The sequence below is a fragment of the Lates calcarifer genome, linkage group LG14, assembly GCF_001640805.2.
Source record: "Lates calcarifer isolate ASB-BC8 linkage group LG14, TLL_Latcal_v3, whole genome shotgun sequence".
In the NCBI taxonomy this organism is placed as follows: Eukaryota; Metazoa; Chordata; class Actinopteri; family Centropomidae; genus Lates; species Lates calcarifer.
Genome location: NC_066846.1, coordinates 8,919,324 through 8,945,790, shown reverse-complemented (window position 1 = coordinate 8,945,790; position 26,467 = coordinate 8,919,324). Strand labels below are relative to the sequence as shown.

Below are 26,467 nucleotides of genomic sequence, written 5' to 3'. Positions count from 1 at the left end.
TAGACAGCTGTACCCAAGGTTTTAGAATAAAAGATTAGTCAAGGATCTGTTGTGTTGTCTGCATAATTTATCGTGTTGCCCATTTATTCATATACAGTTCATCATGTGAACTACACGTTGTTTTGGCATTTTTATGTCCTGTTTTTAACATTTTAAACACACTTCACAACATGAGTGCCACTTTCAGAATATTAAAGTTTACCTCGCCAGGGACCTTGACCTTGAAGTAGCCTCACTACTAAAGCTCTAAAGCTCTAAATGCGTCTCAAGGTGGAAGCTTGTGTGTGTGTGCGCATGTGCGTACCTGTACAGATGTTGCAGCAGAGCTTCGAGGGTAGACCTGTTAATCTTTGGCAAACTCTCGATGAAAGTGGAGTACTTCTTCACTCGCTGCCTCTCGTCCTTCTCATCTGCAAAACCACACAGATGAGAACTACTTCAAATAATGCCGAATACAACAAACGACGACACGGCTGTGGACGCGATGAAGGAGGTCAGGGTCACACTGTACTTTTGAAGTTATTTGTAAAGCAAAGGTGGATATATTTTTTTTCATCTGTGATTATAAAATCATGTCTCTACTAAAAGACCTTAAATCTAATTTTACAAAGCATAAAACATGGACCACATTACTTGACTATCACCATAGTTGACTTAGTGTTTCTATATCTTTAACACTGGCTCACTGTGACCCCACCTAGAGCCGACACCCAGTACGGATAGAGTTCCTTGGTCAGCAGCGCGTCCTCTGCTTGGGATAAGAAGCTCTTCAGGGTGTCCGTCACGTCCTCCAGCTGGTGCTCCTTCTCCCTTAGCTTCACGTTGCGGGCGTTGTGGGTGAAATCCTGAAGAAGCAGGGAGACTCGACCAGGGTCCCCAGGCCTCTGGTAGACCCCCTCCTGGCACAAACCTGGTGGAAAAAGACAGATGGGTGATTCAAAACTCTGGCATCTGGCATCTGAATATTTTTTTTTGTCACAGTCTGATGATTAACACCCTCTAATGTGTAGTGTCTGCAACAGCAAATAAAAGTACATAGATTTCTATATGACTAAATACAATTATAGGGCAATAACCAACCTTATGGACACTTTGAGTTGTGGGATTTAACAACGTTACATAAGCACATTTGAATCTAAATTGCAGGTAGAATAAAATTGTCAGTGCAAAGTATATTAACCTTCTGTACCACTTTACAGTTGCATTCAAAGTTAACTTTAATGCAGTCCTCATTACACTGCACACTATACTTATCATGGTGTAAGTCCACTTTGTGCATTTATGAAATATTTCAAAGGCAACAGGCTCTATGTGATAGATTTTCTGTGGTGTTTCTGTTTTTTTGGAGCAATCCCCCAGTCGTAGCACTGAAAAGTCAGACTCCCATTTAAAAAGAGCGATAGGATAATGTCACAGGCATTACGCTAGACAACATTAGAAAGCATGAAATTCTCATCACGACGCAGCAAGCTGGATGAATCAGCTCCTCAAGGGGACAACATAATAACAGTCCTGTGGAACTTTTAAAAAAATGAATAAATATAAATAAAACTTTTCAACCCATAAGTTTAATGTAACTCACCATACTGAGTGACAAAAGCAATGCAACTGTCGACTATAATGGGGACTCCATTTTTAGTCAGCTGTTGGTCACTTAGGGCCTTGCCATCTGTGCCGGCAGCCAGAGTGATGGCGGAGTGCCACAGTGTGAAGTCAGTCTTGGTGAAGCCATGGATGTAAACTGTTCTGTTTAAAAGAGTAAGTAAGACTGGTAAGTCACTACATAAACAACCAACAAGATTAAAGGAATTGGAAAGAGCTTCTACAGAACACACATCCATAAACAACCAGCCTGTTTCCCACGAGGTTTGATCAAAAACACACAAACGAAGAGCAATTAATGGAGTAAGCACAAAGTCTTGTTGCATTACTCTAAAAAGGGAGGCCAAAAACTGTCAGCTTGTGTGAGGGCTGCGACGTGTTACGTGCCATCTCACCTCAGCTCCCTCTCACTGAGGAAGGCAGTGTAGAGGGACTTTAATTACCACGGATGGTTACAGTAGGTAAAGTGCATTCGGACTAACAAGACAAAGGCAGAATCAAAGCTAACAGAGCTGCATAATGCATAGACTTGCTGTATCACAAATACGTTGCCAATTAGCACCCTTTTTTTTTTTACTCTCAAAGACTGACATACCTTCCACCCTCCACCATCAGCAGGACCTGGATCTTGTCCTCACCCTCGGTATGCGTGGAGACAGCTAAAAGGGGGGAAAGAAAGGGGGGGGGGGGGGGGGGCAACAAGCTGTGGTAAATGCAGCCTTGGAAACTGTGTACATTCAAAGCAGCAACACGTTCCGCACTAATGCACTGTAATGTGTTGGGAACAGTTTAGATTTGACATTTGCAGTTGTTCAGTCTCCGTCAAAAGCACGAACACTTAGAAGCTTTCGCCATTGCAACCTGGAAGTCGATGCATCCATTACCTGTCACTGAAAAGGTCCCCGCGCTCTTAAGCATTCATTTATGTTTTAGGGGCAATCACGGCAAATAATACACTGCACAATATGTCTAGACATGTCTTACTATTCTTTTCAAATGAGCAGACATACAGTGGGAAGAGAAGTGAGTGAGCAGTGAGGGAGTGGAAAATGCCAAATGCATCCTGTTGGACTTAATAGCATTTTCTTGTTGTTATGGGAAACATGAATCCAGTTTTTGTGTTAGTGGCTGACTAAAGGTGGTTTAAACAAGAGAGGGAAGTAGGGCATAAACACTATTGTCATTAGTCATCAAGCTTTACATAAAGTTAGTTTAAATACAACCAAATAAGACTGCACTGAAGGTAGTATTTAATACACAGTAGAAAAAAAGGCAGTCTTTTCAAAACGAAACAACGGTGCACAGATACAGACGAACTGGGCTGAGGGACTTGAAGGCTCTGCCATAATCTCATCTGTGGGTTCAAACAGCTGCTTGGATCACGGCAACAATCTCACACACACACACACACACACACACACACACACAGGAGGAAAATATAAAAAAAAGATATGAGGCTCTGTAGTTCAAGTCACAAATCTCCTTGTCTGGTACTTTCATCACACTCAAGTTCCCACTGGTTAAGCTCAAATACTGGATGTACATTTAAAAAAAACAGGACTTTTTAGAGATTGTTAGCTCACTGAATAACTACCTGTACAGTATAAAATGACTACACAATGCTAGGTTTAATAAGCAGGGTTAGGAGTGGTTTACCATTTTTAGAAATGCTTTCTTTCCAAGAAACAAGTGAGCAGATTATGTCTGCATGGTAGCTGGTTAGCTCAACTTAAACTACAGTATGTCTTTTTCACACTGTTTCCTTTGCCTGCGTTAAAGAAAGAAAATATAACATGTTAATTTGTGAGTTTTAGATGTACGTTCACAGTTTTTATGCTAAGCTAAGCTAACCGGCTCCTGGCGGTAGCTTCATATTTTCATTTCCCCAGATCCCATGATGTGATTAAGTGGAAGGACACTGTATATCTTAAACAGACCATTTCACAATTATTAGATCTCAGAAAAACAACCTTTTCTGTTTCTTCTACCAAAGACCACAATCTCTGCATCCAGGTCTTTAGTAAACACGCTGATAATCTCCACTGACAGAGAAATATTTGATTGTTGTTTGAAGAGGAGAAGTGGACTGGTAAAAACATTTCACACAAGAGTGTTATTTTGGTTAGTGGACCCTTTGTATAGGCCTTTGAATGTTGAGTTAAACAGCAAAAACAATTAATTCACCAAAGTCTCTCTTAACAAATTATTTGCTTTTTACTTTCTTTGGCAGATTTTCAAGGGCACAGTATTTCATTCTGATATTAACAACAAGAGAAAAACGCGGAGAACTTCAGAGATTGATATTGACATGAGAGAGGTTTATTAACAGTGTTATCAGGTAAATGCAACACATTTGTCATCGTTTGTTCAAACAAACACACAGCAATCCTCTTTTATCCATCTTGCAGCTCCGTGGGATTTTTTTTATTACTTAATATGTTTGTGCGATAAGGAACGAAGTCTGCGGCTTTGTTTTCTTCAGAATTTGTACTGGGCGTCCTATAAGAGATTTTCATTATGTTTTTTCCTTCTAAAAATCAGGGGGGATTTAGGTTGCTGGTGCATATTTTCAGTGGACAGGTACTGAGGTGATAAACTCCCAATACAACCAGACCTGTTGCCTGTGCAGAGACCTAGGTTCAGTTACCAGCATGGATCTCCAATGAGCACAACTAGCCCCGTTCATGGGTGGGAAGCAGTTGAGGGATCCAGCGTTTTTTCTCCCAGGGTAAGGAATGTAAATACGATGTGCTGCCACAGAAACACTAATGCTCAACAAATACTGATACTGACATAACAATTTATCAGCTGATAATCGCTTTTTAACATAAATGCAGACATACACATTTATGATAAGGATGCCTTTAATTTTGTTATTTAAAAATATGACTGAGATATATAACGAATGGGAAATGTTACCATAGAAAAATGTCTGTCCTCTTTGCTGGACAAACTATATATTGGAAAATAATTAAATAAATAAAATAAAATCATTGTTACTTATCTTCTGAGATACATGCTGATATTGATGTATCTGTAATATGATGATATGATGATCATCCAGAAGCTTTATGCAGGCTTCCAAATACTATGCGGGGTGTACACCATACTGAAAACTAAATATCCCATAATGTCTCTGTCCTGTGAAAACTACGAATCTCCAAAATATCATCTTTTTATGAGCTAGGAAAAACAATCATATTCATCTTTCAGGTAATCCAGAGGGTTTTAAAAGCTTACAGCCCACATAGGAACACTTAGTCCCTAATTTTCCACCAAAAGTGGAAATACATGGAAATACCACTGTTGTCTCCCAGGGTAACAACTAAAAAACTAAGGCTACCTGAAAGGAGCTGGAACACTCAGCAGAGTTATTGTTTAATGCAGACGACTATAGGACTCTATTTAAAGTGCAAGTTGAGCTCTTTGATAATCAGTCATAAAATATCTTAGCAACAGTGGGATAGTTTTATCAACTTTACTGCACTCAGAGTGTGTACTCTGCAGCTGTGGACTATCACAAAAAGTTGGAAAATATCAATCAGATCGGGATTGGGCGTTGGAAGTTACTCCTCTTGCTGTGTTAGCTGTGATATCTGAGCTATGTATCTAAAAAAAAAAAAAATCTAATTTTGACTTTAAATGAACCTCTGTGTGGACACTGAAATTTGACTGCTAAATATGCTGGACTGCAGTCTTGTGCTGACGCCTATCATAATTTTCAGATGACTGAGCAGAGCAATGGGATTAACTTTTTTTTCCCTCTCTATTTAGCCACTGCCTTAAGAGAAATCCACTGAGAAAATTGCACTGAATGAGTTCAAAGTTAATGTGCTTATCTTGTTTGAAAACCTTTCATTTTGGAAAGTTCTGGGTGGGAGGGCTGATTTGTGCACAGTGACAGGTTAATGATTATCCAACTGTATCTGTCATTTTCCACTCATTTTACTTTGGTTCTAGTTATTTGTGTGGCAGACATCTTGACACGCGACATCACAAAAAGATCAATCCTCTCTCAAGTACACAGCTAAGCGCCCGAGAAGCCATTTTGGGAGGTAGTGCACTCTCTTTGGAGATAGGATTCCTTCTTTTGTTGTTTGTTTGTTTTTTTTATTTTTTTATTTGTGAATTATTTTATTTATTTAGCACTTTCCAAAAACAAAGTTGAAAAGTGCTTCATAGTCAAGAGAAATTAATATTGAGCAATTGACACAGATCAATAAAACATTTTGAATGATTAGCTTCAGGCAATAAAAATTGTCTTAGTCACAGGGTGGAGACAAATGGAGATTAAATGATAGACAAGGCAATTAAGGATAAAATGAATAAAAGCTAAAGATCAGAGCTGCCACTTTACCTTCAATAAGAAAACCCTTTTGTAGAGTTTTGAGAAAATATTTTGAAATGATCAGCCTGAGGCCGAAAAACCAGCAACAGACTGCATCACACTCACAATGAACTCCTGATGCAGTACGAAGTGCTGCATGTTGGAAACGTGTAGCGATTTTAATTGAAAAGTGTATTTATTTAATCCCTCGGTGCTACACGGGGCCACTTTTCATGTGGCGGTGTCACTGTTAGAGAAAATAACAGTTAATCCCATGTCACAGACTGTGATTCCTAAAGGAATCCTTTCAGTGCACCAGAACCCACCATCCCCTGACAAAACACAGTCCCTCGTGGCACTGACGGCTCCCCGGCTGTGACAAATATGGTTTGAGAAAGCCAGGAATAAAAATGAGCACCGCTGCAGTTCTTTATCCCGCCCGAGGTGAGTGTATGGGGCGGCACTTTGCGCAATTTGATCCACGTCGAGCTGTAAATGGATTAAAAAGATCCAATGATTCTCCCCTCCTTCTGTTCGCGCACATCACACTGGCGCAATCAATTGAAATGTTCCAAAATCTTTATTACCTGCCAAAGTGTGAGTGAACTTTTGAGCCTTCAATCTCTACTGGCCGCCTCCCCCCATTTACTGTCCTTTAAGTAACTCCTATTTGCCATGTCAAGTGGAGACATTGGCAAAACTCATGAAAACATATATCCAGGTGTCATTTAGCACCGTTTACACTGCCCGCTAACATAACAGACTGAGTGAAACCTGAGTATTATCCTGACTGATGCTCACTTGTTGATGTATTATGTAATATTGACTTTTACTGACTTCATATTAATAGATCTTCTCACTTACTGGCCCATGGCACATCTTTTCTCTCCTCCAGTCCCCTCCAAGCATGGCTTTTATAATGGAAGACTAAGCTAGCCAATTAGCAACTGAACCAAAGTGTGTAATGGTGTGAGACGCTAAAATGTCTTTAGACAGCAGCCGCTTGCATGCATCCTCCAACATCATTAAGCAGTTATAAATGCAAGTAGTAGAAGGGTGTTATGGATTGGTAGCTTTTTGCAAATTACAGAGAGTATAGGAAACTAATGGGAATACATTTTAAAAAGCCAGAAATTACTGCAGCTGACCACTGACACTATCAACTATAAACATGGTAACTTTCTGCTGTGGGTTTATAGAAATATGATTTATTGTCGATTAAAGCTCCACTAAAGCAATTTAAGATTGGGACAGTTTGGTCATTTAAACTGTGGCAATTTGGGGCAGAGCTATGGTAAATGTATTAACCAAAAACTGCATTAAAATTAGTTTAATGTGTTTCTTTTATGTATATTTTAATAGAATAGATCCGTATCTGAAGAAAATAACTAATTTCAATGAATATGGCACAATCAATAGAATATGCTCACAGAGGTAAAGTACTGCATGGTATAAAACATCTTAAAGTACAAAAGTATTACATTTGAAAAAATGGGGACCATAATATATATATATTCAAGGATTAGCATTCATGTCTTCACAGCACTCTTCGAATGTTACACAATGGGTTTTTTGTAGTAGTGCAAGACTATGGAGTTTCTTTGCCTGTTCAGAATGTGGATGTTTTTTAAAAATTAGCCCTAAAGGTTTTTTAGGAAGCGCTAACCTTCAGGGGTTTTCTGATGGGTTGTGTAACTTGTTTTGCAGTAACTTTAGACTTTAGACAGAATCATCTGTCAAGCACCCAAAAATCTTAAGTCAAGGACTGTCATGATGAGGAGGAAAGAACAATCAGAGAAAAGCATTTCACCCACTACTAAGAGGAGTGGAGAGTCCACAAGTACATGACTCAAAACATAATATAACAAATTAGCCGCTCTTGAAAAAAAATACTTGGTTACACAAATGTGAGATTGTCTTGTGTTTCAGTGTCAGTGCAAGTGTCATGTTTCACTTAAACTTAGGAAAAACAGAGGTTTTGTAAGATGAGACAAAAAGTATATTGAGGAAATGTTTCCAACAGGACTTAGTTAAAGGTGCTTTATGTACGTTTTTGCAATTGCTACATACCCAATGTTAACATTAACAGCTTTTTACTTACCAAAAGCATCAGCCATCATTGTATTTACAAGAAAAGAGGTTAGAGTACACCCTTGGTACAGCAATACCTCTTCATCCTCTTATATTGGACTGAGGGCAGACTGGACGCTAAGTGGAATTATATGACAGGATAGGCCGGGCCTAGCTGGTTAGCATGCTAACTTCAGAAGAAGAAAAGAAGTGATAGAAATAGAGGCAAAACAAGAACATTAACATTGGGTTTGCTTTCCAGACAGCTCTTGGCAAGTAAAGGAATAAAGTTTATATGCCAAACATTTCTTCTTGACTGGTAAGTAGCACTAGCAAAAACTAACAAATAGCACCTTTAAAGTGTTAATAAAAGACAAATATAGTAAGTTTAATTTTGTTGAACTGAGCTCCCAGAACTAAGATAGTTAGAAATGGAAAATAATAATGCAAATAAGCAGCATTCTTACTGAGCTCCTGTAGCTGTTTAAGTTGAAGGACTTCCTCCTCTCCCTCCTCTTCTCCCGAGCTGAAGTGCAGGGCAGAGCCTTCCAGCATAAACCAGCCCATCCTCCAGTGGTACAGGTCATGGCCCTCTTTGTAGTGGAGTCTGCCAATCAGCTCGCTGTCTTTCTGCACCAGTCCCTCGACTTTAGACGGGACGAAACACTGCAAGTCAGACAAAGCGAGAGCAGGCTTGCAAGTTAAAAACTTTCACAATTAATGGTGTGAAACTTCACATCGTGGTGTGTCACCTCAAAAACAACACAAGCAACACAACATCTTCTTGAAGGGATAAACCTTTGCACAGTGTCTAGTCCTCAGCTGAATTATTTTCCAAGTACATATCCCTCCCTCCTGCTCGGCTCTGCCTGGCCACTGTTCTGTGATTCAAATTGAAATACGGAGGTGTGGAAGGGCCTATGGTACCAGATGAAGAGACATATGAACTAATGCTGCTACACCTCGCACTATCTATGACTGGGTTGCCTGGGATTAAAGAGATAAAAAAGGGAATTGCGGACATATTTATGTAGGGTGTTAATACAAGATCCTGTCAGCATATGGGGGAAAAGATAGCAAGACTACTTGTCTTGTTGAAAAAAGCACAAGCACCAAGGGGCTCACTGAGGACAATGAGTGCAGCTGTGTGTGTGTTGCAAAGCAGCAGAGTGAATGAAAAAGTATGAGGTGGATGTGCTGTAGTTCTGCAGGCACATTCACAGTTACTTCTTTGTAAGTTAAGTGAAAAACAAACTTATAAAAGGAAACAATGACAATAAGTGTGTTTTTGCTTGTGTGTGTGTGTGTTGTATGCAAAGTGTGTCACCTTTGTTAGTGCCTGGATCCAGTCATGCTGCGTTTCCTGTGTTTCAGCTCCGACAATCAGCACTCGCTCTGTCTGCAGGTACAGCTCTACAGTAAACACAGCCCTGCCACAGATGCACAGCTCACTATTAGATATCTGGAATGGAAAATGTCCTTATGCACAAACAGGAAACAGGCAAAGAAACATCTATCTGTCTACATTTGCAAACACAGAATAAAAACACACATTCAGTTTACACCTTAAAAACAGTTTACACCTTAGTTTCACTAAGAGCTTTAGCTATCATTGTGTTTACAATACAAGAGGTTAGAGTTCTGGACGTTACAGTTAGTCACCATTCAAAAGCAATGAGACAGGCCGGCGAGGCTGGGGCTGGCTGGTTAGCATGCTAACTTCAGTAGAAGAAAAGAGGTGATAGAACTAGAAGCAAAGCACCTGCATCGCTTTCCTCCACTGGAGAAAACACTTGGCAAGTAAAGGAGGAGGTCTGGTGATGTGTAGTGACTTACATAGCCAAGAACTTGAGTAGCACTGCATTTTGGAAAATTACTTTACTACAGTACAGAGAATATAACCAGTTGAACATTTTAAATAACATTTATTATTAAAATGTATTTCTTTGTTGAACAAAAAGCATACCTTTCATTTTTCAATACATCTGTGTATGAAATTTAAGTGAGAGGCAATGGTTCTAGTTCACCATTTAAAAAAAAAAAAGATTAATTAGAGCAGCAAAGTAGGCTTTGTTTATCAATATACAGTAGCTTTGTTCACAGCATTTTAGAAGGTAATGCCGTTCAGATGTACAGACTTAAAATTGTCATGCTTGCGAATTTCAACAATGTGTCAGTCAGTCAGTGAAGGACTTGCACCCACCAGGGTTTGTATTTGAACATTAAACTGTATGCATTTACAGTATGAAACCCATAATCCTTCAAAAAGAAACGGATCACACGTTTACTCCCACACTCATTCATCTGCACACACACACAGACACACACTTGCAGGCAAAATCCTTGCTGTCAGAACTGAAAAGGCAGCTATTAATCTTTGTTGGTCTGTCTCCTCCCGTCGTCTCAGCCTCCACCCTCTCTCTATGTCTCTCTCTCTGTCTCTCTCTCACTCTCAGAGAAGGTACAGAGGTCAGAGTATCACTATCTTAATGGTTTGAACACACTGCCAAGCGGTAGCTCCTTTTTCCATCAGCGCGCTACGGCGAGGGAGGCTCTAAATGCTACAGCGATGGGTGTTTAAGGTGCCGTGTCACCAGGGGTCACGGCAGCGCTGAGTCGCTTCTCTTCTCACGCGTGTCAGGGGAACAGTCGAGACACGGGTGTTTGTGTGCCCTCGCGTGACCCCCGCCTCCCCTCCCCTCCCCTCCTCTCCTCGCGAAACCCCTCTCCCACTACCTTCTCGTTGGCAGGTGTGCGGGAGCTTGTTAAAAGGTGTGGGGGTCCCGGAGGAAGAGATCGAAGGAGGGAGTAGCGGAAGGGTACGGCAACATGCTGGGCAAATGGTATCATAATAAAGGAAGGACAAGAGGAATAGACAGAGGAATAAGAGATGAACGCTGCATTATGAGCATCCCAGAGGGAGGGAGTGGCTGGAGAGAGGTGGGGGAGAGAGAGAGAGAAAGTGAGCTAGAAAGACAGAGAAAGAGTGAAAGGTGTTGAAATAATAACATCAAATTAAAAAAGACAGATCACAGAGCCATCATCACACAGTCGCATTTATGAGATTCTATACATCTACTTTGTATTCACCAGCTCTTGTCTTGCTTTCTCTTGTTTATCCTATCCAACATTACACTCCTGCTCTACGCAAGCAAAAACACAGCTTACTGGGGGGAAGTAGGCAAGACCAGAAGGTGGTTACTGCAAAACCTGCATCAATATGCAACTGGTCAGGGATCAGACTTCTCCCCTACCACTACGCTACTGGACCACTGAACCAAACAGGTGTATTTTAGCTGCGTCAGAGATGAATACTCATGGTGCAGTGAGAGAGCAGGTTCTGTTGTGAGAGAGCACACCGGTTTACCTGTGTGTGTGTTTGTTTAATCTTACGTTTAAATAGCTTTATCAATCCATGCACAGCAACAAGAAGTCAGACAGTTCACACAAGTCAAATGCAAGACTTTTCAAAACCATTTAGAAGAAAATGTAAAACATTTTTCATGATCATTGTGGCCAAAGTATAAATCTGTGATGGAAAACCAATGGGCACAATATGGTTGACACTTTTCTTCATATGACACTTATTCAGTACTTCTCAGGATGGCAATGATTCTTAATGATATAATTTATTAAATTAGTCACACCTGGACCTGGTTAAGTGGCAGAACATAAATGGATGGATTCATCAATTAAAAATGATTAATTTATTTAAGTTTTGGTCAAATCAACACCTGAGACCATGAGTTTCCTAGCTACTACAGGTCTGATGATGCCGACTGAATCTCCACAATAAAAGTATTAAGCAGCCTCTCGCGTGCACAATCCACTGTCACAACAATCACAGTTTTTAGTTTATGGCTGTGTAACATCTTCTTTTCCTTTTTTTTTTTGGATTAAGGAAACTGAATTCAGTGCTTTTTAAGGACTGTAGATACCTTGCTATTAGAAACTGTTGGAAACAATGTTACAACAACAACAATGTTTTTGGTAGATGAGAGAATTTTCTAACTGTTTTGCAGCACTTCCTAAAATCTGTCATTTTCTTTTCTATTGCCTGGTATTAATTTTATGTTGGGGAAAAAAAAAAGAAAAAAAAAGACCAAAGCAGCACTAGTCATTTGCAACCAGATGTACTCTCTACAGTTCACACCAACATTGTTGACATGGGCAGAACACAACACGCAGTGGACTTGATACTGGCTGAGAAAGAGGAAAAGAGGTTAATTACTGCAGACAAGATTAAAGTTTCCAATTTAAGTACGCTTAAATTGTGCGCTTGTGCACTTATTCGAGTGTGCTAGAAAAGTACTTTTTGTTGCTGAGTAAAATTTGACAGAGCTTACAGACACTTTTCCTTGTGGAGGAGTCTGCTGCACAAGATTCACCTGTGGTTTCAACATGCATTAGTTATCTATAGTATTTCTGCAGCTTTTTATATTCTCCTTAAGGCTTTTGTGTGCTCAGAGAAAGTCTTAATTCCCCAGCCCTCATATATATAAAGCCCATCTCACTGGCAAAGTTAGCACCTGAAAGTCTTTAAAAAACTGCTATTTTTGTTGCATGTGAGAGAGGAAGACAGTGAGAAAGAGAGTGACAAGAGCGAGTGAAATGGTGCAAAAAGCAGCCAAAAAAGGCAAAAAAAAAAGAAAAACAGGGAAAGAGCAAAAAGGTTTGTTTCCAAGGTTTTTTGTTGAATTTGAAGGTCAGAATTGACTTGGAAATATTCCTGTTGAAACAGGCAGATGAGTCAAAAAAAAGTCCCTAGAAAACCCCAACTTATCACCAGCCAACATACTGCCTTTGCATTAATTCCTTAGGAGAGGGTTTGTAATATTCATACAACTTTAGCGAACGTATGTGTCGGGGCCACACTATAATTCACGGTGTCCTCTGCCACGGTGAAATTACCCAAATGCTGTGTTTAATGGAAACGACACCTACAGCCTCCTGTAGAGCAGCGATAGGCTGCTGGTGGGAGTGTGTCATCTGCATACGTTAATATTCATGAGCGGCAGACAGTCAAAAGGTGAGGCGTCCCCGCTCTCTTGGTGCGCGCGGGCATGCTGGGAACGCTGGGAGTTGCAAAGAGGGAGAGGGAGCGAGGCAGAGTTTAATCTAGTGAAACGCACGGGCATTATGAGCGTTGGCGACAGAGAAATAATAGCGTTTCCGGGGGCGATGGCCTGACCTGTAACTGGGATGTACGTGCTAAGTTAAAAATGGTACATGTCACTGTTGGTTTGTAGAGATAGAGCACACGCAATGGTATCATTGTCGCCTGTCACGGCAGTGTCTATGTGTTCACCTCATTAGAAAGGTCATAGTTTTAGCTGGCCAGATGTGTTTCTAATAGCTGTATAAATAACATTTACAAATAAAAGCATTGTTCCCACTTCATAACATCTGCTGCTGTCATTAAGGACCAGGCTTATGCTTTAATCATAAGCTATTACCAGACTCCTCACTAAGGAGCTGGAGCATACACACACACATACACAAACACACATACAGTACGCTCCAGTGGGAGCAGGGGGGGGTAGAGAGGGTGAAGAGGAAAGGATCGAGACATCTGCTTCTTCTTTGTGTGTTTGTAACAGTTCCAGAAGAAATAAAGAAAAGTTTGTCGCCAGAGCAACTTTTTTTTTTTTTAATGCCGAATCATAATCGGAGAGAAGAGCGAGGTGGAAGCGATACGGGAGGTGGCACCAGCACTGCGAGCGGAGGGAGGGCAGTTAAAGACATGTCGTTCGCCCCACGTCTCTGCCTAAGTAAACAGGAAATATAGCGCTCATAAAGCCTTGAAAGGTTCTGTTAAATTGAATAATGCTCAAATTCAGATTATGCTAATGAGACATATGACAAGGAAGAAAAACAACTCCTGAGTTTACACATGTGTGTTTATGTCCTTAAACCAGGTTGACACTGTAATATATGAATTACATGAGCACGACATTGTAATTTAGTCAAATAAAAGAGAATAAATCATTTAAAAGGGGGTTTGTGTGTTTATGGCACACGTGTCCTTAAAGCAGGTTCAGCAGTCACATATAAATTATGATTTAGCAGAGGGGATGCAAATTAAGTATTTCAAATGAGTGTGTGTGTGTGTGGGTGTGTGTGTGAGTTTGAGAGCAAATTTCAATGCTGTGAGATGCAATGAGTTCCCTATAACCTGGCTGAACAGCTGTAAAGTTTGATTTATATGTAAATTACTGTTTAATGCACTGGATTTAGATTAATATTAAATGTTATCTATTAATATTCATACTCTAAAACCCACTGTAGGTTTAATTTTGGTGATTTTAAAGGTTTCACTTCAATTTTGTAATTCTGTAGTTTATTTGATATCTCAAAGTTTAGGTGAAGGAAATATTTTTATGAAATAACTACAAAAACAAACCTTTTCTGATCTTGCCTCAAAGATTTAGAGTCGATTTTGGAGATACAAGGTTTTCACTAAACGACGGCAATATATGCATAGTGTGTTAGTGCATTTATATCTGTGTGTTCATACCCAGCTCCAGTCATTGTCTCTGTGTTGCTGACAGCCAGGCTAACCACCATGGCAACATCCACCCTGCCGATGGCCGATGGACTTCGCTCGCTCTCATAGTAACTCAGGAAGCCGCCCTCCAAGGTACACCACCGACGTACCATGTCTGAAATACACACATAATCACCCATTCATTAGAAATATACAGAGATTACACACATTCTGTATACTTACTCTTACAAAAGATGAAATTTATCAGTATATTCAAAAACATACCTGTCCATTCACCTCAGTCATTCAACAAATGTTTGTGGTGTCAGCTAATGGTTGTGCTCCTTTTTGTTTAGCTAGAGGACTGGTATGTAGCCTGTATTAAGTTGTCCCTACACAAGATTTAATATGTTAATCACTTTGTTGAGGTGCTAGTAGGTAGGTTTTGTTACCTTTGGACAGAGCCAGGTTTGCTGTATCTTCCTGTCTCTAGTCTTGCTGAACTTTAACTATACTGATCTAAGATCTGTCTTTTCATCTAGCACTTAGCAAAAAAGCAAATGAGCACCCTTCCCATAATGTTAAACTATTCCTTTCACATTATTAAAGGGCTAGTTCAGAGCAGCTGATGATACATTTTAGCTTAAAGCACCACTGTGCCTGAAGACTCGTTTTGTCATAAACCCAGTGAAATGTCATGCTGTGATGTGCTAAAATGTTGTAAACAGTAGCATAAAAATAGAGAAGAATTATAAAAACAGAAAATTGACAGCAATATCTATCTAAAGTTGGCTACCATTAGCTAAAATTAACCACCAAAGGATACTGGACATACCAGATCTAGTAAGGTTATAGCAGCAAAAAAAACCCACATCATACTGAAATGAGCAAAGGTGTCTTTATTACTTATAGATCTAACATTTCAAGTGTGTTATTTCCTATTTCAGAAGTCAGAAGGCCCCACTTTAAGTGCCATGTAGACAGTCTGCTATTTTTTTTTTTTTTTGCAACTTGATCTGATGTTAACTTCACACAATTTGTTGCTCATTTCCTTATGTACTTAGAACCCTCCAATAAGTCTGGTGCCACTATTGGATTACTACTGTGGAACCGCACATTTGCATACTGATAAAATTGAACAAATTGGCTATTGTTTGTGGAGTCAGAAAAAGAAATTAATTAGAGCCTGCAATGTTAGTGATTGGTCTGTGAACAATTAGCACCACTCCAACCCCATTTAACACAGCTAATGACTCTCTACAAGCTAACACAGCACAACCAAGAAATCGTTTAAAAGTTCGGAGATAAGACACTGTGCATTCAGCTGTCACACATGGATGGATGTATGGAAATGCAGCAGCGTCAGCAGCCTCTACTTTTCTTCTTCTTAAGGGTGAAGTTGACTCAAAAATCAAGTTTTTTTATGTGACACCAAACCAGGTGAATGTAAAAGATCATACCACCTGAAGGCCAGTATTTCAAGCTAACATCCCTCCAAAATCAACATCCAAGACACAACACTTTAGAAAAACAACATCTGTACTCTGAAAATACAGTCTAAAGATGACAAGTCATAGCATGCACCAAACAAAAATTAAAACTTTTCTGCTGAGGATCACAAGATTTTGTTTGCATCCACATTGAAATTAAAGCATTCTGAATAAGTACTTCATCTTTTTAGTCCATTAGAGGACAACTGAGTCAAGCAAACTGTATGTGAGGGCACATGCAAAGAATTAAACAGAGTTAAGAGACTCCAAGTACTGAACAGATTTCAATCAACAAACATGATCTCAGTGGAAAAGCTGGAAAACACACAGCATTGTCTTTCATGACTGTCTGACTGTGCGATTTACATAGCCAATGAGCATGAAGTTCATGAAAACATACCTAATTTTGGATTTTCAAAGTCACCGTGCCATCTGCTTTTTTGTTCCGCAACAAACACACAAACACGCACACAAACACACAAACAGCCCCCCACCCCACCCCCTGTCGCTTGCGACTCCAAAGTTTCCACTGTATTCATCTCATGAATATGCTAATTGCGCATTCCTCTGCCAACTGTGTGATGTTTCTGAAGGAACAGATATAGTTCCAATAAAAAAGGAAGTGTCTACAACTGGCTGTTAAAAGAAAAAAGATGTGATAAGCATAGGAAAGGAGGATGTCAGTTTCGCTCTATTCACCCTTGCGCTGCCTCTCTGTATGGCTCTTTATGACTTTTTCTTTGTCTTTATTCTGAAAAAAAAAACAAAAAAAAACAATTTGGACATGATTCTCCAAACAGCTTTAAAACTGCAAAATGACTAATATCTAGTTGCTTACTGTGGCATTTAAAAATAATGTTCTTTTGACCCCACTTCTCTTCAACAAAAGAATTATTCCAGCAGCTGAAGAATCATCATCATCCCTATCTGAGACCAACCATGCATGTAGCAAGATTGTGTGAGTGTGTGAGAGTGTGTGTGTGTGTGTATGTGTGTGTGTGTGGGTGGGGGGCTCACTCTGGTATTTAAAGTCATTACCAGTCCAATCTATCGGACAGGACGCAGTGTTGTCTAGGTGACAGAAAAGAATGTAATGCACTTCACTTCCGCTGCAAATGTGTTAGTGGATTGCTGAGGTTTTTGCAGAAAATGTCATGTCCATCATTTCCCACCGGAGGATAGTTAAATTCTTGTTTTGTGCCATATTTTCCAGTAATTTTGCCTTTCTTCCCCGCGTCCGACCTCTAATAGGGTAATAACTGAACAGTTTCATTTGCACAATCTGAAACCCTCACACAATCATCTTCTTAAGAGGCACACTTGATTTCCTGGCTGAAGTCAATTGCCACCATAAGCTGCTAGAACGCCGTAATGTCATTGATTATCTAGACGTTTTGCTTTATAATGGTTCCTGTGGTTGCAGAGGTTATTAGGCTGTTTAGCTTATGTGTCAACTGATGTAATGGCAAGTACAAACAGATATTGTCTGGGGCCAATGGATCCCAAGCAGGGGCCACAAGATAAACAGGACAGAGAGGCGGAAAAAATGTAATCTCCCACGCATGCTTATGTTGTTTTAAATGTGTTTCTTTAATCTTTTTTCAGCCAACCTAGAGGCACTGCTCTATGGATGGCAATGTCACTGAGCCAGTTAATCCAGACTGTGCAACTGTTGGATACATTGCAAGGAAATCTTATACAGACATTCATGCCCCCCTGGAGGATAAAGGTTACCAACTTTCGTGATCACTTGACTTTTGACTTTTGTTGGCATTTTGAGTGAAACATCTCTACAATTATTGGACGTATTGCTATTAAGTTTGATATAAACATTCATGGTGCCCAGAGGCAGAATCGCAATGGCTGACTTTAAGTGATCCAGCACCTCCAGAAGGTTAAATTTATTTCAAGTATCCAGTGAAATATCTCAATATCTACTGAATGGATTTGTTGGCACAAATTTTGCTAAAGCCAATCATGCTACCCAGAGGATGGCACTTAATGACTTTGGTGATGCCCTGACTTTGCCTCTAATCTCACCATGAGGATCATATTTGTGGTTCACAGACTTTTGAATGGATGGCCATTAAACTTGGTACAGTCATTCATAGTGTTTGGGAATTTTCATGACTCCTCTGACTTTTCATCAAGCACCATTGTTGTACAAAACTTTTGTTAACCTAGCTAACAGTTTGGTTTTCCTTACAAAGACCATTTCAGCCTCTCAGAACCTTCAGCCTGGCTGCAGTTAATGGTTAAGTTTCTTTTCAAACAAAAAAATCGACATTCTTTTGTGTCAGTTTCTCAATTTTGAAGATTTGGAGCATTTCTTTGTTTGTGATGGTAAAATAAATATCTTTGGATTTTGGACTTTTGATTGGACAAAACAAGGACTTTGAAGGTGTTACCTTGGGCTTTAAGAAATTGTAAAGGACGTTTTTCACTTTTTTTTTTTTTTTTTTTTTTTTTTTAGAGAAGAAAAAAGTTGTACTAGATTAATCTATCCCTAAAAATTGTCTACATAAAACAAAGATTTTAAAGCAATAGACATATACAACCATTGACATGGAGCGGGCAGGACACAGGGTTTCATTTTGAGGGGTCATGGGTCAAAACTGTTGGGAACTGCTGGTCAAGGGCGTGTAAAGTCCCAAACGGTACAGACCTTGAAATATGTATATGAGGGGACTCTTATGTCCTAATACATCAAAAATATTAATAGATTTCATTCTCATCAGGATCCTGTCTCCTTGAACGAATAGTGTCTGACAAAATCTTTCATCTACACTGTAGAAAAGGAGAAAAAAATGTTTTTAATCTGCTCTCCATTCCAAGGACAAAGACACTAAAAATCCCACTGCGAATCCAGGAAGCAAATTGCTGCGGGATCCTGGGTCCAGACTGCATGGACACATGAATGGGCTCACTTCTCAGCCAACCAATTTTTTGAGGAATTATCCTAATAATGGCCTGCACACCCACAGGTACAGATGCCCACATAAGGCCAGAGGGTTAGGAAAGGACAGGGAATTAAACAGGGGGCAAAAGGTGAAGAAATGTTTGACAAATGTAATTTCAGATACAGTTATCTCCCTCGGGTTTCAATTGTGAATTAATAAAAGGGATTTGGTAGATTAAGGAGAGGACAGAAGGAGCTATGAGAGGAATTACACATTTTCATGGAGGCCTGAAGGTAAAAGAACATCTCAAACCAGAAAAAAAAGTACTAATATGACCCTAGATATAACCAGTACCAGTGGTATGACAGCCATTTCAGTACCATCATGACTACAGTGTAAATGTGGAATAGCTGTAATGTGTTTTACTCTGTTGAATGTCACTATTATTTTGTTATGTTGCAATCTGTGGCACAAGTTGCTTCCTCGTGCAGCAGTGAATGCCTTTCCATTCCTTCAAGATATTCCACCAGGAAACTGGCTTTATCAAAAACCTGCACATCACCGAATCTCAAGCATCCTTCTTCCGTCTTTGTTTGTGGTTCAACATTTCCTTAGCGAATGGGATACCACTAGCTTCTACACAAGCACCAGTGCAATGGGGGGAACAATAGTGCTTGATTTACAATCAAGCAGCTGCGTCCATTGCCAGCTGTTCCCCACACACAGCAACGGCCCCGTGGCCCAGCCGTTCTCCACGGGAGTCCGCAACCAGCCGCCAGAGACAACGCTAGCGGAAGCCAACCGTGGTACATGCCTCCACCAGCTAAATTAGGCCAATTAGCTCGTATGCCAAGAGTGCTTCCCGTGTAGCATTTTCCAGAGGAAAAAAGGCCTTTAAATTTACAATGTGGACTTTCTGTCTCTCTTTTTCTGCCTTTTTCCCCTCACCTCCTCTCTCACTTCTGCAATTTGTGAAACACGCTAAATGCTCCAAGTATGCAAGATGAGCAGGTTGATTAGACTAATCAAGTCATCAATGAGGCAATTAAACTGACTTATTGTTCATCAACTGAATGGACAAAGTTATAGAAACATATTTACTCAAAAGTTTTGACTGATTGTGTCTCAATCTTTCATTTTAACTGCATTCTTCCACATTTACCCAATGTCCCCCTAAACTCTTTATCGACATGGCACAGACACCCATTTCAGTATGCATTGAAAACAGCAGGCTGTGCCCCTTTCCACTGAATCACCCTCGCTCACTCTCCCACCTCTCCCCCCTTTCCGCCAATCTTCTGCCTATCTCGCCATCAGACTAAAATATCTGTGATGAAGACATCTGCTGGACAGCTTGTCAGGGGGGCTGGAAATGGAAATCGAGAAACTGAAGGGATCTGAACGATCTGTCTGTGCCAGAATTACAGCCCACTTCATTACAGGGAGGAATGAACAGATATGGCATACGATAAAGAAAAAAAAACCTCTATCTGCCATGTATTTTTGGCTTTAGCAACAGCACTACTCACACATTTAGACAAGTGAAGGCGCAGTAATATGAACAAAGAAAAGCTCTGAAAAGCATATTAGATTAAGACAAATTGTTTAAATAGGCTCTGTGTACTTCTCATAAAATATAAAACAGAATAACATAAATGTGACTACTTAGAAATTCCAATGATTTAACATTCTTTGACAACTAATTCTCAATGTACACCAGAAAGAAGATTGGGTTTATTATCAAAAACTTGACTCCAGCTTTGTAGCTGCAAATAATTGAATTGTTCATATGGGCTCAGATTTGTGTCCTCAATAAAACTGTTAACACAATTCTACTTCTCTGCCCGCCCACCCCCCCACACTCTCTCTCTGGCAGTGTGTGAGTTACTGTCGTGGGTGAAAAAAAAAAAAGCACCGCTGATGAGGAAAAGATAAAACTAATCAGAAATTAGGGGTGCCATTTCCCTGCTGCCACTCACCATTTCAGACAGTAACTGCCTACTGTCGCCCTTCTCCTCCCAAAGTCTCCCGCGAGCACACAGAAACACAACAGGGGGAAATGCACAAAGCAAGTACACACTCTTTAATGTGAGTGTAGCATGAGTCACTCCTCTGAGGGTCGGGTGGGGGTGGGGGTGTGGATGGGGATGGTGGTGGTGGGGTGACTTCATTTACGCTGGAATCAACTGTGTAAACCGGATATGGAGAGGCGCTCCACAGAACAGCAAATAAAGTGGAGAATAAACCAGTTCAACCTTGATTTAAGCACAAATAAAACAAGGAATATTGTTTTTGGAAGCCTAATCTACATTCCCATCTAGACAGGAGCACAGTGTTCCTAAACGCACAGCAGCACTGGATTTTGTGTCATTATGGTGGACCAGGACAATGGTCCCCCCATGCCACCTCCATCAAGGCCATTACCAAAATTGCTTGCCAAATTAATTTATGTCATACTCCGAATTTAGTTCCCATCAGTGGAAGTATAAAGGTCTATTGGAGTTGGTCTCAAAAAAAAAAAGGCGAAGTTTAAGAAACTGTGGCAGAGTGCTTTTATTAAGCCCTGAGCACAACCTATGAATTATTAAGAACTTGGGTGTATCTATAGACCATCAAACCATTAGCCTGGGAGCGAAAGGCATCCTGGAGTACATTCAAAAATACCTCATCCCTGCGTGCTCACAAAGTCCTGACAGCATTTCCTCATGATTGAAGAAGTTGGAACGCATTGAGTTTTAAACCCAACCCCTCTGAATTTTTCAATAGCTGCAGCTGCAGTTAAAGCGCCATTAAAGCACAAAAGCCAAACTCTCCATAATAGATGAAATAAAAAGGTATTTATCGGCCGAAATATTACGAGCACTCACCCGAGGGGAGATGACTTTGGAACTGCGTGGTGTCTATAAGCGGTACAAAATGTAGAACAGTGGATAAAATGGACCCATACAAAATGGACACCTGTTGTGTTACTCCATCTGAAGTCAAGAACTCACTGCGCTGTGGGTAGAACAAACCACTCATTGTACTACCAATTGGCTTCTGTAAGAACAGCAGCAGGGCTCTTTTTCTGCAGTTACTATAGCATAAGGAGTCATGCTTACCTGAACAATGGTTATTTAAAGCTGCTCTTAAATCTTTTGCAATGTGAAAGCTGAACCCACAGAGAATTCTCACCAGATTCTTCAGTTCTTTTCAGCTCTAAAGACCATTTTAGAGTCATTGCTGTGGTTTTGAATCCTGCAGCATTATTGTTTTGGTTGACTCTCTCAGCTCTCATCAACATCGTTACGTGTCCAGTTCTAAACATCAAACAAAGTTATTGGCTGAACAAAGTGTAGCATTTAGCAGGAAGATGAATTTATAAGATGACATTATGTCAGTGTTGATGTAGCATTAAACTTCAGAATGACATATGTTTATTTCAGAAATTAATGTTGCCATTATAGTCAATTAATGTATTCATACAGTCATGTCACATAGTCATGTCTTTAGCAGTTGTATTCTGTAAAATATTTTCTGTTTAGGGAGGTGAAGGATAAAGTGACATTAAGTAACATTTCATTTATTTCCAAACAACTTTACTAAGTAATAAAATGTCAGTCTTGGATAATTAGATTTATTAAAATGTGGGTCTCTCCTTTTATAGTTTACTTTTATAGTTGCCTAATAGTTTTCTGTTTAAACAGTAAAAATAATACTCTAATCACCAGGCTAATTGGTGGGAACATGGTAACATTTCTAAAAACAAGTAAGATGGGGCAAGAAACTCAAACTACTTTACAGGCTTTGAGAGAAGACAACAATGGTGAACATAATTTGTCAAGGATTCATTAGCTGCATTTCAGGTACACTCACTTTCAGGTTTACCAAAGTATTAAGTGGTGTAGATAATTACAACTTATTCTAAACCCAGCTGATTGTCTGACCACTTGACCCATTAGACTTCATGTTCCCTGAACTCAGCAATTACTTTGGTGGGTGCAGTATTTTCATAACCAAAAGAAATTATGCACAAGAACTATGAAATTAAGACAAGGGTTGAACTATATTGGGATTATCCTTTAACAGATGAAATGAAAATGAATTCCATTTGTACAGATAATGAGAATTCCAATTGACACTCATATAAATTTCCCCCCTATCTCCTCTAAGGGGCAATTTCCCAGACCTCAGTCCTGTTCATTAGCCAGCATGTACAAGCACCAATGAGAGTCCAGCATGTGTGGGGTGATGGAAATGGAGATGGATGTCTTGCCCAAGATGTACGAGATTCAGCCTATTCAAGTGGCAGGTAGCTACAAGCTGTCAGCCCCCCACCGAATTCCTCCTCCATCCTCCCCCTCCCCATCCTCCATCCTACTCCTCCACCTTCCCAATAACCCCATTCCCCCAGGGGAAGCATCCAAAGCCGGCTCTTTCTCCTAATTACCCATGGGCCCCTGAAACGCTCCAGCTGTTTGGAGAAGTGGGACCATTGCAGAGCAGGAGGTGCAGCAGCAGCTGAGGAGTCTGGGTGCGAAATGGAGCCTGATTAAAAGTTTCAAAGTGCCGTGGAAGACAAAAGAGGGAGAACTCAGAAGTTTTGGAGGAAGCTTCTCTCAGGTAGATTGAGAGAGAACTTGTACCAAAATTATAATATTTATTTTTATTTCTTATCCTGACCCTAATTTACCCTGTGCTTCCGAAGTGCATTCACTGCTGGGTCATCTACGAACATGCTTCTGTCTGACAAGTATTCCCAGAGGACTGATGCAGAATGCATTTGAAAGACAGATTCATTGATCGTTTTGACTGGACTGTTTGGTGTAGGGATTAAACGATTGGCAGTTTGACAACTGACAAACTGACACTGATTGATCGATCAGCGCTTAACTGGAGTAGACCTCTGACAAACATGCAGTTTAAATTGCTTACAAACGGATTGACTGATTGATTGGCCTTGCCGGGGGTTTCGCAAAGCGGCATTTACACTCACCATCTCTTCCGCGGCGGTCCAATGTCGACTTGGCGGGGCCAGAGGAGATGTAGAGGAAGCCATCCATGAAGAGGGAAGCATCAGACAGGGAGGGGTTCTCCGACCACTGCTCGAGTCGGGGGAAATCTACAAAGGGGGACAGAGACACAGTCGATGAGCAAGGAAATGGTTTTCCCCAAAGAATATAATGGTGGCCGTGTACCATTCTGTTCCTTTACTTGCATGCCTGTGTAACCATTTTATCTCCACCTGCATATTTTTAAATACAATTTTTACTGTCCTCGGCCTCCAGTGAATCCTGGTATAAGCACTATCCAATGGCAACCATTCTGGTTGGTGATGTAGACAATTTCAAATAAACTTAAAGATTATTTGTCCCATTATCAGTTGAGACAATTCTCATACCTCTTCATCTCTTAACTTAAATAAACCATTTAAGAACCCATTGGATTATCTGAAAAACGCATCATCACATGGCTCAAAACAGATCTGTTATCATTAACAATGTTTTGGAGATACATGGGTTTCACAGGACAGAAGAGTTATATACCTTTAAGGCAACATAATAGGTATACTAATTATATTTAGGGCTGAAATTATTATTACTATTAACTATTTTTCTGATGTCAGGATCTGAGGAGTTTGGAGTCCAAGTCAACACCTTGGGCTCTTTGTCATGTTCCTCAAACCATTTTGCAGTTTCTTGGTGCGGTGGGAGCATTGCTCTGCTGAGGGAGGCCCCTGCCATTGGGGAGTGCTGTTGCCATTGGTCTACAACAACATTAAGGTGGGTGGTATGTGTTAAGTAACAGCCAGAACAATGTCAGGACACAAGGTTTCCCAGAACAACATTCCATTGTAACAAGATAGTCAACGTTATTCACTTCATCTGTTGGTGGTTTTAATTTTCTGTCTGATCAATGTATGCACTCAGTAGCGAGTTTATTAGGTACACTTAGACAAAACTAATCCAGTTGAATATAGTCCTGCAATAAATCATGCAAACACGAAGGTTATGGTCAGTTTTTGTAGAAGCACGATTTATGTATTTATAGGAGGATAGGCTAAATAACAGAAACATCTCTCTCTAAAATGTAATGTAGTTCAACAGCACCTCAAACTACACCCTCCAAAATGGTTGTAAATTTCAATCAACTCTTATTTAGTTTCAAACTTTGCCGGACAGAATATTATGCCTGTATTACTGCAACAACTGCACATATTTTCTAGATATTATCTCTCAAGTTATCCAGCTTCTATCACATGCCTATACTATGAAAAACAGGTCTGGATTTGGAATGTGGGAATGTTCCCAGATTAAGATAGCGCTAATCCCAGATGTGATTCTATGTTTGTCTCCCATCCATATTCACGGAAAATCCCTGACTACAGAGATTGTCCTTCAACCAGAAAACATGCATTCATGGCCTAGTGTTGGCATGCTGCTGCGCTGTTGAAGTGTCCCTAAGCAAGACACTCAATCCCCACCAGCTACATGATTGCTCTTCTTCAACCTGCACTCTGACCTCCATGTGGAGAGTATTTCTCCCTGTGGGCATCAATAAAGAAGCACGGTATTATCCTTTTTTCCCCACAAGCAGCATAAAACATGATTATACAAACTCCTGTTTATTTGGTCATGACTTTGTCACATGGTCATTGTCTTGCAAAGTCAAGGAGATAAGGTGTTTTGAGAGTATTTCAGTGCAGCAACCTTCATGTACTGTATCTGTTTAAATGAGCTTTACGCTCTGTCCTCTCCTCATCTTTGTCCATTTAAATTAGAAGCTTTCCTCGCTCATTTTCCCCCATTTTTCCTCTAAACTCCCTCTACTCATCCTTTCTTGCTAGCTCTAAGAGCTCCCCACATTCAACCTTATCGTTCTCAAATTCAATTAGCCTCAATTCTGGGGTTCAATTTTCTGCCAGAGCCTTGGCAATATCTTGGAGATTTTATCTTCACTACCTCCAGCTCTCTCATCAAGCAAGGTAAAATAACTTTAATTGAAACCACTTTTAATTGAAGCAACATTTCCACCCTTTACTGACACCACTGACGCTTCATCTCAAGGCCACATACCATTCCACAGAGAGAAAAACAATAAGTTAATTTAAGAAAACAACTTATTCTGAATATGTGTGAGCATTATTTCTGTGGATGACCTCTATCACATGCAAGCAGCTAAATGAAATGTTTTTTGAATTCTTATCTCACAAAATGACAATGACATGAAAGTAAAGTCCATTTTGGATACATTTTAATGCATCTAAGAACTTGTATTATACTTGTAAATCAAGTATGCTTCTATAGCATCATCATTTTTAAATGATATTTCCATCAATGATGTTAAGTACCTTGACTTACTTACAGCGTCTCGAGATAACTTCTGTGTGAATTGCGCTATATAAATAAAATTTGACTTGACTTGACTTGACTTGACTTGTCAGATACTTAATTCAAAGACATTTGTGTGTGGTTATTTATTCATTAACCATTTATTCATTCAACAGACAAACCTAAATCAAACCCTATGTAATCCCTTAAGAACATTGCCTACAAGATATTTATGTTTTTGAGGATGGGATCTAATGTCATTTTAAAATGTGCAGCTAAAT

General features: G+C 40.0%; 1 protein-coding gene across 1 annotated transcript in view; it reads right to left on the bottom strand.

Annotated features, from left to right (window-relative positions):
• Nucleotides 1-26,467, bottom strand: part of arap2 (ArfGAP with RhoGAP domain, ankyrin repeat and PH domain 2) — a 115,942-nt gene that overhangs the window by 22,128 nt on the left and 67,347 nt on the right. Inside the window, 8 exon segments of the mRNA XM_051075709.1 lie at nt 305-410; nt 698-910; nt 1,583-1,746; nt 2,198-2,261; nt 8,467-8,665; nt 9,327-9,429; nt 14,517-14,661; nt 23,852-23,977. Of these exon segments, the coding sequence (XP_050931666.1) occupies nt 305-410; nt 698-910; nt 1,583-1,746; nt 2,198-2,261; nt 8,467-8,665; nt 9,327-9,429; nt 14,517-14,661; nt 23,852-23,977 (1,120 nt within the window).